At 38.0% G+C, this 16,015-nt stretch overlaps 3 protein-coding genes across 4 annotated transcripts; 2 read left to right on the top strand and 1 right to left on the bottom strand.

The window, feature by feature from the left end:
• The first annotated feature begins 1,901 nt into the window (after nt 1-1,901).
• LOC111492035 (probable CCR4-associated factor 1 homolog 7) lies at nt 1,902-4,904 on the top strand. Of its 2 annotated transcripts, none has more exons than XM_023141191.1 (4): nt 1,902-3,802; nt 3,907-4,028; nt 4,210-4,387; nt 4,671-4,904. In XM_023141191.1, the coding sequence occupies exon 1, from the start codon at nt 2,337-2,339 to the stop codon at nt 3,159-3,161; it is 825 nt and encodes a 274-aa protein (XP_022996959.1). In that variant the 5' UTR covers nt 1,902-2,336; the 3' UTR covers nt 3,162-3,802; nt 3,907-4,028; nt 4,210-4,387; nt 4,671-4,904. The 2 variants fall into 2 exon arrangements, with proteins under 2 accessions (XP_022996959.1, XP_022996960.1); XM_023141192.1 differs by having other exon boundaries at nt 4,192-4,387.
• A 628-nt stretch (nt 4,905-5,532) lies between these two features.
• Nucleotides 5,533-6,607, top strand: LOC111491949 (zinc finger protein 3-like). The gene has a single exon (XM_023141054.1). The coding sequence runs from the start codon at nt 5,583-5,585 to the stop codon at nt 6,195-6,197; it is 615 nt and encodes a 204-aa protein (XP_022996822.1). The 5' UTR covers nt 5,533-5,582; the 3' UTR covers nt 6,198-6,607.
• An 8,380-nt stretch (nt 6,608-14,987) lies between these two features.
• Nucleotides 14,988-15,833, bottom strand: LOC111491967 (ethylene-responsive transcription factor ERF003-like). Its single transcript, XM_023141075.1, has 2 exons — nt 15,663-15,833; nt 14,988-15,588 (listed from the first exon to the last, which is right to left on the bottom strand). The coding sequence occupies exons 1-2, from the start codon at nt 15,743-15,745 to the stop codon at nt 15,162-15,164; spliced, it is 510 nt and encodes a 169-aa protein (XP_022996843.1). The 5' UTR covers nt 15,746-15,833; the 3' UTR covers nt 14,988-15,161.
• Nucleotides 15,834-16,015: the final 182 nt, after the last annotated feature.

The raw sequence follows: 16,015 nt of genomic DNA, 5'->3' as shown, positions 1-16,015 counted from the left end.
TGTTGTCCTAGCACATGATATAGCATTGGTTGCATTATCTTTTCTGATTTTAATCATGCACGAAACTTAGACCTATCTCTGGCTTGGAAATTCAGAATCGAACGAAAGAGCCATGAAGATTTTACGAAAGAGCCGTGATTATAGAGTTTGGGAGTTGGTTTGGTTTATCTGTAGCTGTTACCACCAACAGGCTGACCCATGTTATCAATACAAAACTAGATCGATTCCTCTGCACATCAGGTGAGCATTGTATATAAGCTTTAGTTTGAAATTCTCACTTTTGTAGCCATGTCTGATGAGATTCATGCATTTCCCAACAATTTTAAGAGAGATGCATCTTATTACGGTTGCATATTAGTTTCAGCTGTCAAATCTCAAATCATATTTTTCAGCTTGACTTCTAACCGATTGCTCATTTGATCTGGTGGGGCAGTGGAATCATGATAGTTGTAGTGAAATTTCTGCCACAGTGATCTTAAAACTCTGAGATCTGAGAGAATTTACACATCTAAAACCGTTCATATTTGTACTGTCTTGTTTTGGTATTGCAGACATGGCCTTGAGCTTAGCAAGTTGGAAACCAAGGAAACTGAACCAACCTCAGGGTATACACAAAACCTTTTGACCATTTCTTAATCTCATGTTACCTCTACAATTCACTGTACTGCTGTTCATAAGGATTTGGATTTGATATGCACATTTTATTTGTTATTATTGTTGGATCCAGATTTTGTGGTGATATTATTATATGACATTGGGTGCTTCAGATTCTGAACAGATAATTGTACCTAATCTTTTTGTTTGAGAGAAAGAGGCACAGAAATGGGTTGCACATGCATATGCCTACTGATCATATGGGCACAGAATATCTTTAAGAAACCCTTTGAGATTAGCCTACCTCTTACTTTATTCCCATCATAGTCTAATTCAGCAAATTATGTTCACTTACTGTCTAAGAATCTTCACTTCGATCGACATCCCGTGCAGCTCAATTATGCATTCCCAAATCCTTTTAGATTTTTTGTAACAACCCAAACCCACCACTGTTAACGTATATTGTCCTCTTTGAGTTTTAAAACGTGTCTGCTATGAGAGGTTTTCACACCCTTGTAAGGAATACTTCGTTCACTTTTTTAACCGATGTGAGATCTCACGATCTACTCCTATTGGGGGCCTAGCGTCTTCGCTAGCACACCGTTTGGTGTCTGGCTTAGATAAGCTCATTACCTTGTCCTTTTTGGACTTTCCCTTAAGGTTTAAGGAATGTTTCGATGTGAGATTTCTCTCACTTTTTTTTCTTTAAGAGAGGATAATATGACAATTACAATCCAGGTATGTTTGTGGAGATTTTAATTGATATGATTCAAAAGCTTAGACTCAATTTTTTATTTTTAAAAATTAAAATTAAAAATATTATTGGTATTTTGTATATTTTGTTATCCACCTTCTGCTTTTAAAAATTTAACCCTAGATTTAAAAAGTTTTATTTATTTATTTTTTAAATAGTTTTAAAAAATTTATTTTTATTTTTAAATTTAATTAAGAATTGAAATGATTAAATTTAAATATATTTGGTTAGTTATTTAATTTAAAGGCTAATCATTGATTTGAAGTGATTATGTCTAAAACATGGGCCCCAAATTGAAAGACGTGGGACGCATATAGGCTCCATTTCAGGAATTCTTTTTTTAAAAAATTGATGAAAGTTATATATTCATAAATAATCATTTAAACTTTTCAGTAAACAATAATATGGTGGACTTGGGCCTGTCATGAAGCCCACGGTTCAATTTGTGAAAGCCCAAATACCAAAGCCCAATTGTATTAATGGGCTTGTTTAGCAGCTAAATTTTAATGTAAAAATACGCACCTATTTATTGGGTCTGAGAAACTTATTAATTAATTACAATAATACGCAACAAAAACAATCAAATTTCTAGGAATTATTTCTTACAAACTTCAAGATTCGTCATCTTAGACTAAGCTCAGAAAATCACTACACTTCTCTGCTTCAAGATCGCTCTGTTTCAGCCATTAATCTTTGCTTTTCATGGTCAGATTATCCGCTTTCGTCACTCCAGGGAGTTTTCCCCTTTTGATCAATCGCTTCTTTATCTACGGTTCGATCCCTACTCTGTTTTTCTGGTTCTTGCTTCTCTCTGGGGTTTTTGTCTCCGAGATCTTCAAGATCTTGGAAGATTTCATAAGTGCCTTCTTCTTTAATTGAACGGCCGCACGTCAGGTTTTTAGGGCCGAAGGTTTTTTTAAACCCGGATTTTTGGCGGTAGGGTTTTTCCGTTTTTGCCGATTTGTTGGGTCAGTTAGAGAATCAAGGTATGTCGATGTTTCCGAAAGCTGAGTCGATCTATATCCGTGAGGTGTGGAACCATAATTTAGAGGAAGAGTTTGCTTTAATACGTGAAGTCGTCGACCAATTCAACTACATAGCGATGGATACCGAATTCCCCGGCGTGGTTCTGCGCCCTGTGGGTAATTTTAAGAATATCAACGAGTATAACTACCGAACCCTCAAAGACAATGTCGACATTTTGAATTTGATTCAGTTGGGTCTTACCTTTTCCGAAGAGAATGGGAATCTTCCAACATGTGGTACCGATAAGTATTGCATTTGGCAATTCAATTTCCGCGAGTTCAACATTACTGAAGATATTTATGCAACTGATTCGATTCAGCTTTTGCGCGACTCTGGAATTGATTTCAAGAAGAACAAAGAAGAAGGTATTGATGTCAACCGCTTCAGTGAGCTTCTCATGTCATCCGGGATTGTCTTAAACGATAGTGTTTACTGGGTGACGTTCCACAGCGGGTATGATTTTGGGTACTTGCTGAAATTGTTGACTTGCCAAATCTTACCAGACACCCAGGAGGAGTTTTTTGATTTGATCCATACGTATTTCCCAATGGTTTATGATGTCAAGCATTTGTTGAAGTTTTGCAACAGTGTCTATGGTGGGCTCAGCAAGGTTGCAGAAACATTAGAAATTGAGAGGGTTGGAGTTTGTCATCAAGCAGGATCAGATAGCCTCCTTACTGCCTGTACTTTCAGGAAGTTAAGGGATACATTTTTCAGTGGATCTACACAGAAATATGCCGGTGTTTTATATGGTCTCGGTGTCGAAAATGAACCGTCTACTGATTGAAGACACTTACCAAGTATTTGTAGCATTGATGGGTGTCTCTGTATGATGTTGTAAATTAGTGCAGATAGCAGTTAGTGTTTCAATAGAACCTTAATGGCACTCTTTAAGGTAGTGATCTTGTTTGGTTAGATGCTATGCTATATGTGCCTTACAATTCATTGAAACTATTATACGTGAAAGATAGATGGATAAATGCATAGACGTAGGAGAAAAAGAAAAAAGGCAAAGGCTGCTCACCTGACCCCATCCAACCAACGACTTTCATAGTAGTGGCAATAGAGAACATATTTCCTCAAACTGTGAGCTCTGTGATTTGATTTTCTTTGCCTGGCCTGTTGATGTGATCCTTTATCCTCGTACGTGTTGATGCAGTTTTATCTTTACCGAACACTGACAATTGTTGATAGAACCATTAGCCTTTTTCACTTTTATGAACAGAGATCTTGTTTAAACCTTATTACTGAGCAATTCTGGTAGAGAGCTTATTTGTTTCCTTCTCTAACTGCATGTATCTGAGTCTTCCAAGTTTTTTGGAGAAATAGATCCCATGGAACATTCCAAGATTCTGTCCATACATGTGTTTTGCAGGCTTCCCTGTAGCTCTTTATGTGCAGCTGCTTGTATTTGAGCGGAGTTTTGAGGTAACCAGTTGTTTACCTTTTTTCTTTGTATTTGTGCACTAAACTGAGATATCCTTGGCTTATACGATGAGTTTCAAGTCTTTTCCTTGTTTGTTTTTCTTCAGGTATCTTAAGTTTTTGTTATTCTCTTATTTGGGCGATGCTTGATTCGTACTTATTATGAACTCGATGTGGTTGGCTCAAGTTATCAATCCAAAACTTGCTTATCCCATCCCGTTCTCGTCTGGTGAGCATTCTTTAAGCTTTATCTTGAAGTTCACTTGGTATCAATATTTGATAAGATTCAATGCCTTTGCTACAACTCGATGTCCATTGCTAGATGGAAATGAGACTGCAAAAGTAAAAATTATTTCAAATTAAGACATTGTGGTCTATCTAACCCTTTTCAGTCCTTGAATGGCTTTCAGTAAGCAGCCTGAGACCTAAGCAAGTTGAAACGAAGAGTGGGACTGAAATGGAGGAATCATTTTGAAAGCTCAATCGTTTTCATGTGAGGGGAATCGACATAGTTTCAAGTGTCAAGAAAAACAAATACCTGGCGTTTCCCATCACCGTCTTGAATTGAGGAAGCTTCGAATTCTTCTGGTCAGTATTACGAGTTACCCTTTCCTAGATTTATTGACAAGAGTTGAGAAATTCTTTCCATACCACAATCTGCAATGAGAGTCAGGTAGGCAGTGGTGGTGTAGTTTAGAGATTAGGAGCCATAGTTCCAATAGAATAGGAATTAGAACCATGTAGGCTGAGGGACAATTGTGGGGGTTGCTGCATTTTGAGCTGAGGGACATGACTGGTGTGACACTGTGAGTCTACTTCGAGCCCGAACCTTATGTTAATGTTTGACAGACTACTACTCTATAATGCACAGGCACCTCTGTAGGTAAGCGAGTCGATTCTTGTAATGGTGGCGAGGCACGAGCAAGCTGCTACTCTGGGAATTACCAGGCAAATCTTCAAACACATGTTAAGGAAACATGTAAATAAAAGTACCAAACTCTCTACCCATGTATGCTTTGCACCTTGCCAAACACTTTCTTAGTTATAGCGTTCAGATTTAGCTGATAATGAATGAATAAAACTGTTGTTCTTAGCTTTTGCCATCTGTTACAATGCTCCTGTTAAGTCCTCATAATATCCCAACTTTTGTTTAAAACAAAGAGATTGAGAAGAGATGTCCATTTTTATTTGCCGGGACATGCTCCGAATGGAGAAGAAATTTCTAGTTTAGACGGAAAATGGGAGGGGAAGAGTGAGCATTTTTTCCCTGTAGTTTGGAGACCGGATTATATTCTCCACCTCACTCGTGGGTTCGGTGTGTTGAATGTCGTATCTTTTAAAGGATTTGGTTTCCCCAAATTGGTTAGAGTAAAATAAAAAAATAATTAATTTAGAACCAAAAGTAGGATTAAGGAAATGTAATCAGAGGTTAGATTTAATTAAGTTAAATTAATAGGAATTCATTATCAGCCTCCTCTTTTACTTGTCGGCCATTTTGTCTCCCGGATAAACTTCATTGCATTCGTGCCCTTTTATTTTATTATATTTTTTTATTAAAAAAGATCAAGTGAGTAATTTAAATAATCTGAATAATACATCATATTTTCTATATATATATATAAAAACGTACATTAATACTCAAATAAATGAATACAAAAGATAACATATAGGATTTAAAAAAGAAAAGGATAATGGAATAAATATATTCCTATATAAACATGGTTGAATTAAATTATTGGATATTTAATCCTAATTATACAAAAAAAGGTTCAATTTTTCATCCATGGAGTCTTCGACGACAGAGACACCTCCAAAACCGCCGTCGCAGAACCAGGAGCAACACGATGATGAATTACAGAAGGGTTTTGCTGAAGAAGACGACAACCACCATCATCTCCGCGGTGGAGTTCCGGCGGAGGAGCTGAATCTCATCGACGGCCTGAAAATGGGTTTACCGGAACGGAGGCTATTTTCGTGTAATTTCTGTCGGAGGAAATTTTATAGCTCACAAGCACTTGGAGGCCATCAAAATGCCCATAAAAGAGAAAGAACGTTGGCTAAAAGAGGCGGTCAACGACCGCCGGCATTCGGCGGCTACCACCACTACGCATCGGCGGCGCCGTCCAGATCGATTGGAATTCAGGTTCACGCAATGGTACACAAACCGCCTCACCACGCGCCGGCTTTTGGAATCATCTACGGTTGGTCCAGAACTCCGATCCATCAACAGCCCGGTGTTGGGAAGCTACCGGTGATGAACGCCGGGCATGCGATTAATCATACCTCCAGTAGGATGAACTTCGACGTGGAGCGATCAACGGCGGGTGGCGGCGTTGGTTTGAACAATAAACAAGAGGAGGAGAGGCACAAAGTAGTGGACTTGTCTCTGAAGCTGTAATTAAACACAGATTTTGCTCTTCACTTCACAACCTTAATAATTACGAAGAAGAAGGGTTTATTGAAGTGGAGAACAGTGAAACAGAGAAAAGAGGCACGCGGAAGCAGAGGAATCCTCTGCTCAGGAACTCAAACCCATTTCCCTCACTTTCCATCTTCGATCCTATTCCCAATTCCCAATCCTAACAACTTTTTCTTTTTTCAAACCTGAATTGGATTGTTGCAGTCCGTTGCCCTCCAAAACTCATCTTTGATTCTGCATCTCGGCCATCGTTCTATGGCTGTTCTCATGTAAGAGATTGCAAAAAAATGTTGGTAGGATTGTGACTATTTTTAAAACGCTTATTCTCCTCTCCAATCGATGTGTGGGGATCTCACAATCCAATCGTTATATGGCTGTTCTCTTTGATTTGCTCGTTACTCTCTCTAATCAATGTAAGATCAGTGTCGAGCAAGAAAAAGATTGGTGCAGCTTTGATTGATTTAAATGTTTATGATTTATGTTAAGAAATAGAAATAGAAAATAGAACTAGAGAAGTGTATGATCTTCATTCAGGTTTAGCACGTTTAAATACATACAAACTATTAACTAATATCTAAAAATAGAAAAAAAATAATATATCTAACTGAATCTTGTAAATAAATAAAATATACGATTAATCACATTTATACTAACAACTCTCTAAATATCTCAGATATATTCTAACTAATATATCTCCAAAATATCCTCTCAATACTCCCCCTCAAGTTGGAGAGTGTATGTCGATCACACCCAACTTGTCCTTCAAAAGGTCAAATTGCTGTCTTCCCAGAGCTTTAGTAAAAACATCTGCCAATTGCATTTTGGTCGAAATATAACATGGTTTGATGATTCCAGCTTGTAACTTTTCTCGAACTATATGACAATCTATTTCAATGTGTTTCGTACGTTCGTGAAAAACTAGATTGGCTGCTATATGTAATGCTGCTTGATTATCACAATATAATAATGCTGGTTCGGACAGTGGAACATTCAAGTCTTGAAGAATGTATCTTAACCAAGTTAACTCTAAACAAGTATTTGCCATAGCTCGATACTCGGCTTCTGCTGATGATCTGAACACATTAGTCTGCTTTTTAGACTTCCAAGAAATAATTGAATTTCCAAGGAAAATGCAGAATCCAGAAATAGACCGTCTGGAAGTTCGACAACCACCCTAGTCAGAATCGCAATATGCTTGTAATCTTAAATTGTTTTCAGATGGCAGTAGGAGTCCTTGACCAGGAGTGCCTTTGATGTACCTCAGAACTCGAAGAGCTGCCTCCCAATGTGGTTTTCTTGGTTCATGCATAAATTGGCTAAGCATACGAACTGAATAAGGTATGTCAGGCCTAGTGACAGTCAAATATATTAATCTGCCAATCAACCGTCTGTATTTACTTGGATCATTCAATTTCTCTCCTTCAGTTAAAGAAAGTTTCAGATTTTGCTCCATAGGAAATTTGTCTGGACGTGCTCGTGTAAGGCCTGTGTCTTGAAGGATGTCTAGAGCATACTTCCTTTGAGACATAAAAATTCCTTTTCTAGACCGAGAAAATTCAATGCCTAGAAAATATTTCAAATTTCCTAAATCTTTGATAAGAAATTTCTGGAGTAAACTAGTCTTGAGATATTGCATTTCTTTGAGATCATTGCCTGTCAACAGAATATCATCAACATAGATTAGAACTGCAGTGAAAGAAGTACCTTTACTCTTGGTAAACAAAGAGTAGTCTGCTTTGGACTGAGTGTAGCCTGCATTTTGTATAGTTGTAGAAAATATGGAGAACCAATTGCGAGAAGCCTGTTTTAATCCATAAAGATATTTATGGAGCCGACATACTGTATTCTCCCCCTGTCGGCGAAGACCTGGTGGTAAAGACATATAAACTTCCTCGTCTAGATTACCATGGAGAAAGGCATTTTGAACATTCAACTGATGGGTGAACCATTTTCGAGCAGCAGCAACAGTGAGTAAGCAACGAAGTGTAGTAAGTTTTGCTGTAGGGGAAAATGTTTCTGTGTAATCAATACCTTCAACCTGAGTGTATCCCTTTGCTACAAGTCGAGCTTTATAACGTTCAACAGAACCATCAGATTTGTATTTAATTTTGTACACCCAGCGACAACCAATAGCTTTATGACCAGGTGGTAGAGGAACGAGAGACCATGTATGATTACGTTCCAAAGCTGCAATTTCATCATTCATAGCCTGCTGCCATAAAGGGTCGCCAACTGCCTCGTCATAGGTTTTAGGTTCTGTCTGGGATGTAATAAGAGCTAGAAAAGCACGTTGAGTAGGAGAAAAACGAGAGAATGAAAGGTAATGATGAAGGGGATACCTGGTGCCAGTGCCGGGACTTGAGCTAGAGGTTAAATGATTGGCTCCAGAAGACATCTCATAATCCTTATGCCAAGCTGGAGGCTGTTTAGTGCGAGTAGAACGTCGGAGTGGAGCTGATGTATCAGGCGGGATAGGATTGGAATCAGTGGGCAAATCTGGAGAAGGTGGAGGAGACGACGAAGTAGTAGGTGAAGGGATAGGAGGTGAAGGAGGAATGGAAGGTGGATGATGGGTGCTTAAGTAGGATGGATCATGAAGTGGAACAACAGGAGTCGAAGGAGCTAATGTCGAAGTTTGTGAAGCTGATGAAAAAGGAAAATCATCTTCACAAAATTTAACATCACGGCTGATAAAGAATTTGTGAGATTGCATGTCATACAATTTGTAACCTTTATGACCACAAGGATATCCTACGAAAACACAAGGAATTGCCCGAGGTTCAAATTTTTGCTTAGGATGTACTATAGTTGCATAACATTTACAACCAAAAACTTTAAGATGATGAAATGTAGGTGATCGTTTGTAGAGTGCTTCAAAGGGTGTCTTGTTAGATAACACTGGTGATGGCGTTCTATTTATAAGATAAACAGCCGTTAAAACGCACTCTCCCCAAAAATTAAGTGGAACCTGTGACTGAAAAAGAAGAGACCTAGCTACATTTAGGATATGGCGATGCTTACGTTCTACGACTCCATTTTGTTGTGGAGTATAGACACAAGTGCGCTGAAATTCAATACCACAAGAAGTAAAGAATGGTTGCAAAGATAGGAACTCAGTCCCATTGTCTGATCGAACTATCTTGATAGTAGTATGAAATTGAGTTTGAACAAATTTAACAAAGTTCATTAGCAAATGATGTACTTCTGACTTATGTTGCATTAGAAAAACCCAAGTACATCGAGTAAAATCATCAACAATAGTGAGAAAAAAACGCAAACCAGAATAGGTAGGAATTTTATGTGGTCCCCAAACATCACAATGTATCAGATCAAAGGCAGAATGGGTTGTTATTGAACTTCTTGAGAAAGACAACCTAGTTTGTTTTGCTAACGGGCAGATACTACAATTATGAGAATAACTCGCATTATTAAGATGCAATTGATCAGCTAGAAATTTAAAACGAGAAAAAGAAGGATGACCTAGACGTAAATGCCACAAATCAGATGACTGAGATACTTGATGAGCTGAAGATTTGATTGGAGATGAAGAAATATGATAGAGACCTCCAAATTGTTTACCCGAGCCAATCATCTTCCCCGTAGCCAAGTCCCGCATAACACAAGAATCAGGATAGAAGGTGACATAACATTTCAAGTTATTGGTAAGTTTGCTGATCGACATTAGGTTTAAATTGAATGAAGGCACACATAAAACGTTGTTTAACTTAAGGTTAGGGCTAAGGGAAATATTGCCAGTATGTGACACACGTGCTGTCTCTCCATTAGGCAAATTTATTGTAGACATGATGGCAGCCTTTGGATCAGTCATAATAGAAGATTTTGATACTATATGATCCGTAGCTCCACTATCGAGAATCCATGAATTAGAACTCGCAGAGTTAACAGATAATGTAGATATGGGAAACAAACCTGCAACATTGTTGTGATTGTCAGAATTACCAGAAGGGTTTTGATTGATTGCAGATAAGGCTTGTGCTATCTGTCGTAATTGCTCAGAAGAAAAATTTGGAATGGAATTAGGTGACTGTTCTCCTGTATTAAACTGTGAAACATCGGCCATATTTGCAGATGATCGGTATCCACGATGATTGTGTTGATTGACTTGTCTTGTCCTTGTAGAATTATTTTTCTGTCGACACCGATCTTCTGTATGTCCCCTTTTATCACAAAACTTACAATGAAACTTAAGAATTCGACACTCATTGATTGTATGACCACTTTTATTGCAGTGTTCACATGATTTGTCCTTAGCGAATTTTGAATATGTTGTTTTCTTCTGCACTGCTGATGCAATCGAGAAATTCTCAGCAGGTTCAGAAGTTACCTGTCGCTGCATCTCTTCTTGTACAAGTAATGAATAAGCTTGCCTCACATTAGGTAATGGAGACATCATCAATATGTTAGATCTCACCGTTTTATAAGACTCGTTGAGCCCCATGAGCAATTGCATCAACTTGTCTTCTTCGCGTTGATCAATATGTATTTGACGTTGATTACACGTAAATGGTGTGCGGTACGCTTCCAGTTCATCCCAGAGTGCTTTGAGCTTGGTGAAATATGTTGACAGTGCCATGGTTCCTTGTGACATCGTTGCTATCGAGTTTTGTATTTGAAAAATTGCTGGAGCATTCTTTTGTGAGAATTGATCGCGAAGATCAACCCACACTTGATGAGCTGTCTTGGCGTGAATAATGCTTTTAGCGATATCTGCTTCAACAGAATGAGTTAACCAAGATATTATCATACTGTTGCACTGATTCCAGAGTTCGAATTCGGTTGAATTTGCATCTTGGGGCGGTTCCTCAATTGTGCCATCAATGAAGCCAATTTTCTTCTTGGCAATAAGAGCATGCATAACTGATTTACTCCAAGATTGGTAATTTGCTCCATTTAATTTAATTGGAACAAGTGAATATCCTGGCTGATCAGAGTGATGCATATAGTAAGGATGTGTTAAATCAACATCTGAAATTTTAAAGCTGGATTTGGCTGAGCCCGCCATAAAGGAAATTTTGATATTTACGATCGATGCTCTGATACCATGTTAAGAAATAGAAATAGAAAATAGAACTAGAGAAGTGTATGATCTTCATTCAGGTTTAGCACGTTTAAATAGATACAAACTATTAACTAATATCTAAAAATAGAAAAAAAATAATATATCTAACTGAATCTTGTAAATAAATAAAATATACGATTAATCAAATTTATACTAACAACTCTCTAAATATCTCAGATATATTCTAACTAATATATCTCCAAAATATCCTCTCAATAATTTAACACTTGGCCTCGATGTCTACCATGCCGACATACAAAGTGAGCAACGTTTCTGGCCCTTTGTGCTTTCAACCTTTTTTTTTCCTTGACTTTTGGTATGTTTTTTCATCGGTTCTTGGTTCTTGGGTATGATTTATTATGAATTATGAACTGTCGTAATGATATCATACTGAATAATCTCTCGTGGTTTTGCTTTTGATTTCTCCAAAAGTGTTTTTTACTTGTAAACTCGTTTTCCTCTTAATTAGCCAATGTAAAACTACTTATCTCAATTACATTCAATAAAGAGCGTTTAGAATTAAGATACAAATAAGAAACCATGAAGGAATGTTTTAATTAAATGTGGTTTTCGTGTAAGAATATATAGATTTGGTCAAATAGTCAAACCTCGATAATATGTAACTCTGCCACGTGGTTTCACAGCTCTCCCTTCCAAATAAAACCAATCGGACGCTGCCACGTGTCTTTTAAAAAACTGTTTTTCAAATCCGACAGATTTCAGACTAAACAATGATTGATCACTTTCACACATCAATAGATCCTGTTTCCTTCCAACACCTCATCATATATGAGACGTCCGAAGGCAACCAACCAACCAACACACACACACATATATATATATATATATATTTATTTAAATTTTCATTTATTTATTTATTTATCGTAATTTCATCGGGAAAGAACAGATATGGAAGCAATAATTTATGGGTCAAAAATGAGGGGGAAAAAAATAATGACCAATTTCTGATAATGGGTTGTTCTAATCTTTACTGTGTTAATGTTTGAAACAAGGAAAAACAACGGAAATTACCAGTTTTGAAGCTTTGATGATGTTGTGGCTCAGATGGGCGGCCACCGAGCTCGGATTCCTCGACGGTAGCCCAGTCGAGCACGGAGGAGCTTCCACCGGAGGAACCCACCGACGACGACGTGGAGTGATAGTTGATGGAGCAGAGCTCCGTCGCATTCCTCTGAAGTGACGTCGTCGTCGAACTTCCAATTGTAGACATCCCACGAGATCTACACCGGAATGGGCGGAAGCAGGCGGCGTAGGGGGAGGACCGGTGAGACATTGGGAGAATGAATGGGAGAGTGAAGAATGGTTACGCTCTGCATCTACATAAACATTGGAATGTGGAAAAGCAGGCCTTTAAATGATTGGGCCGGCCCAAGTCATTGGCCCATATAATAGAAATTAAATTAATTAAAAAAAACAGACGGGCAGTTGGGCAGTAGGGCAGGGGTTTGAATAATTCCGGAACCCGACAAAGACTGAAAAGAAAACAAAGGATCAAGTTGTTGTTAGTACAACAGAACATCCCTTATCTCCCTTTTTGTCACTTTCTCTATTCTTTTTGTCCTCGCCTTTTTTTCTTTTTAAATTAATTCAACAAAATATATACAAATCAATTAATTCAATATTGAGAATTTAAAATAATAATAATAATAATAATAATAATAATAATAAAAAGGAGAGAAATATGATTGAAGATCGGGAGGAGTGGCGATGCATGAGATTCTATAGGCACGCCATGATTGTCTGCCCCATCATTGTGTTTGACTGCCTTTCCCCTTTCTTTTACCTTTTTTTACTCCAAAAACTTTGACTCTCACTCCGACTCCCACTCACTCAATGTCCTTATAAATAATATTTTATTCTCCTCTTCAACTCACCAACCGATGTGGGATCTCACAATCTACACTCGTTCCCCTCTCCAATTGATATGGGGTCTCACAATCTATCTCCTTTCATGCCCTAGCGTCAGTTGAAGATTGTTGAGAGTGAGCCCCACATTTGCTATTTTAGGGAATGATCAATACTATTATCAAACCATTGTGGAGATTCGTGATTCCTAATAGTGTCTTCACTGGCACTCGTTCCCCTCTCCAACCGATGTGGGAGGGATCTCACAATGCACATCTCTTCGAGAGCCACTGTCCTTGTTGGCACTCGCCTCATCTCCAATCGATGTGGAATCTCACAACTTTAGTCGGGTTGTTTACGTGGTTAATAAAATAATGTGACGGAGATGGAATGAGGGGTGTGATGGGACATGTGTGACTTTGGGAGTGAGAGAAAAAGAGTACCAAATGTGGGAAACTCTTTTATTTGTTGTTTCATAGATTTTCAAACTACCAATGATGATGAACTCACTAACATGGCATGATAAAAGAGCATAGCTTTAAGTGACCCAAAAGAGATGCAAAATAATAATGAAAACCCCTTTCCTCCAAACAAAAAACAAAACCCCTTTATTCATTGTTGTTTGTGGGGAGCAAAATCATCAATTCCCAAACATACTCTCACCCATCATCATCAATGTATCCTTTCCATTCTTATTTTCTCTCACCATATCAATTATTCATATACTTATACAAATTATTCGTCCAACGTTCCGGTATGTAACCGTTCAAGTTTACTGCTACCAAATATTGTCTTCTTTCGACTTTTTCTTTTCAGCTTTTCCTCAAAGTGTTTAAAACGTGTTTGCTTGAATGAAGTTTTCACACCCCTATAAAAAATGACTCGTTCCTCTATCCAATCAATGTGAGGTCACATGATCCACCCCATTCGAATCCCAGCATCATTGCTGGCACACTGTCTAGTGTCCACCTCCTTCAGGGCCAAGCGTCATTGTTAGCACACTCTTATAAAACGTATTTGCTAGGAGGAGGTTTCCACACCCTTATAAAGAATGGTTCGTTCTCTTCCCCAATCAATATGGGATCTCACAATTCACCCCATTTAGGGCTTAACGTTCTTACTGACACTTGTTCCTTTATCCAATCAATGTGGGGTCATACAATCCACCCCATTTGAATCTCATTATCATTGTTGGCAGACTGCCTAGTGTTCACCTCCTTTAGGGCCCAACATCAACGCTAGCACACCACCAGGTGTCCACCCCCTTCAGAGATCAGTATCTTGTTAGCACTCGTACCTCTTTCTAATCGATATGGGATCTCACAGAATTCCTTGAAATTGACACGACTTGAATGCACAATTTCTCATTAGAACGAGCTCTCAAAGTGTGAATTTTGACCAAGATATATATTGGTTTTAAATTTGTAATTTGACTTTGATATGATTAGCAAACAATGGTGGGAAATGATATAAATGATTGATGGAAACTGAAGTAGATACCAATTTGTCCAATTCATTGGTTGATTAGAAAGGAATAAAAAAAAAAAAAAATGAAAGTACAAAATGAAGAGTGCATCATTTGGTATTTTCCAGCACAGCACATCAGGTAGAGAGAGACTTCCATTGCCATCAACCGACTTTTATTTTTACAATATGATATCAATTTCAGATGCAAATATACAATATGATATCAGTTTTATATGATGGCACTTAGTCATGATATCAATTCAAAATCAACATCATATCCAGTATCATATGCATACACCAGGGTCGATTTAAACGATATCAATTTTAGAAATGTCATCATTTTTAATATAAGATAAGCTAAATATATATATATATGTGGAGGTAGTAGTACATTAAGATAATGAGATTATACAGATAAGGTGGAGCTAATTATCCACTACGCTACTAACAATAGATATATATATATATATATATATATATAATCCCCAAAAAGTTGGAGCAAAATGGGGTTTTAAAATTAAAAATGAATATCAAAACGGCTGAGGCGGCGGCGGCGGCGGCGGTACAACAGAGCAGAGCTCAACAGACCCATAATGAATCAACTCCTCGATCATCTGTTCAATATGATCCTCTTCCAGAGCCACAAACGGCTGATGGGCAGTCTCCATTTGTGTCTTTTTCACGGCCCTTTTCTTCTCGGCCGTCATGGGGTTATTCGCGGCGGGTTTCTGCGGCGATGGGTTGGTCAAATGAAGCGACGCCATGTAGCAACGGTGGAGTTTGGCGGTCAAATTAGCAGAGAGGAGTTTAGAAGAAGAAGAAGAGGAATTGGAGTCATTTGCGTTGAAAGGGAAATTGGTTCTGGCTCGAGGACCGCACATTAGGCGAGCAGCTTCGTCGTAGGCTCTGGCAGCGTCTTCAGCCGTTTCGAACGTGCCCAGCCAAATTCTGGTTTTCCTGAAAACAGAGAGCAAGGTAAGAAAGTTTAAGCAAATGGGTCCAAGAAAGAAAGATAATATATGGGGTTTTACAGTAAAGGGTGACGAATCTCGGAGACCCAGGAGCCCCAATGCCTTTGACGAACGCCTCGATAACGCTGTTGAGGCCTGGCCATGGGTAGTGGGTTATCGTTTTCTTGGTTTTTAAAAGGTGAGCGAAAGGTGTTTGTGAAAATGCCTGAAAGAGAAATAAGGAGTAGTTTGATAAATAAGAGGGGAATTGGAGGCAAATGTTATGAATCAAAGCCAGCCCAACAAAAGTGCCCACAATTATGACATATAATTATTGTGTTGTCTATTTCAATTTTTACACAATGGGTTTTGAGGTTGTTTTTTTTTTTTTTTTTTTTTTTTTTTTTTTTTTTTTTTTTTTTTTTTTTTTTTTT

This window comes from Cucurbita maxima, unplaced genomic scaffold, assembly GCF_002738345.1.
Source record: "Cucurbita maxima cultivar Rimu unplaced genomic scaffold, Cmax_1.0 Cma_Scf00017, whole genome shotgun sequence".
Lineage (NCBI taxonomy): Eukaryota > Viridiplantae > Streptophyta > Magnoliopsida > Cucurbitales > Cucurbitaceae > Cucurbita > Cucurbita maxima.
Note: the sequence above shows the minus strand (reverse complement) of the source record. Positions and strands in the feature narration are given on the sequence as shown.

Bases quoted from the DNA above. Each gene is read 5' to 3' on its own strand.
- LOC111492035 (XM_023141191.1), top strand. From the start codon at position 2,337: ATGTCGATGTTTCCGAAAGCTGAGTCGATCTATATCCGTGAGGTGTGG.
- LOC111491949 (XM_023141054.1), top strand. From the start codon at position 5,583: ATGGAGTCTTCGACGACAGAGACACCTCCAAAACCGCCGTCGCAGAAC.
- LOC111491967 (XM_023141075.1), bottom strand. From the start codon at position 15,745: ATGGCCAGGCCTCAACAGCGTTATCGAGGCGTTCGTCAAAGGCATTGG. The intron at 15,589-15,662 runs GTAAAACCCCAT...CTCTGTTTTCAG, and splicing joins GAGATTCGTCACCCTTTACT to GAAAACCAGAATTTGGCTGG.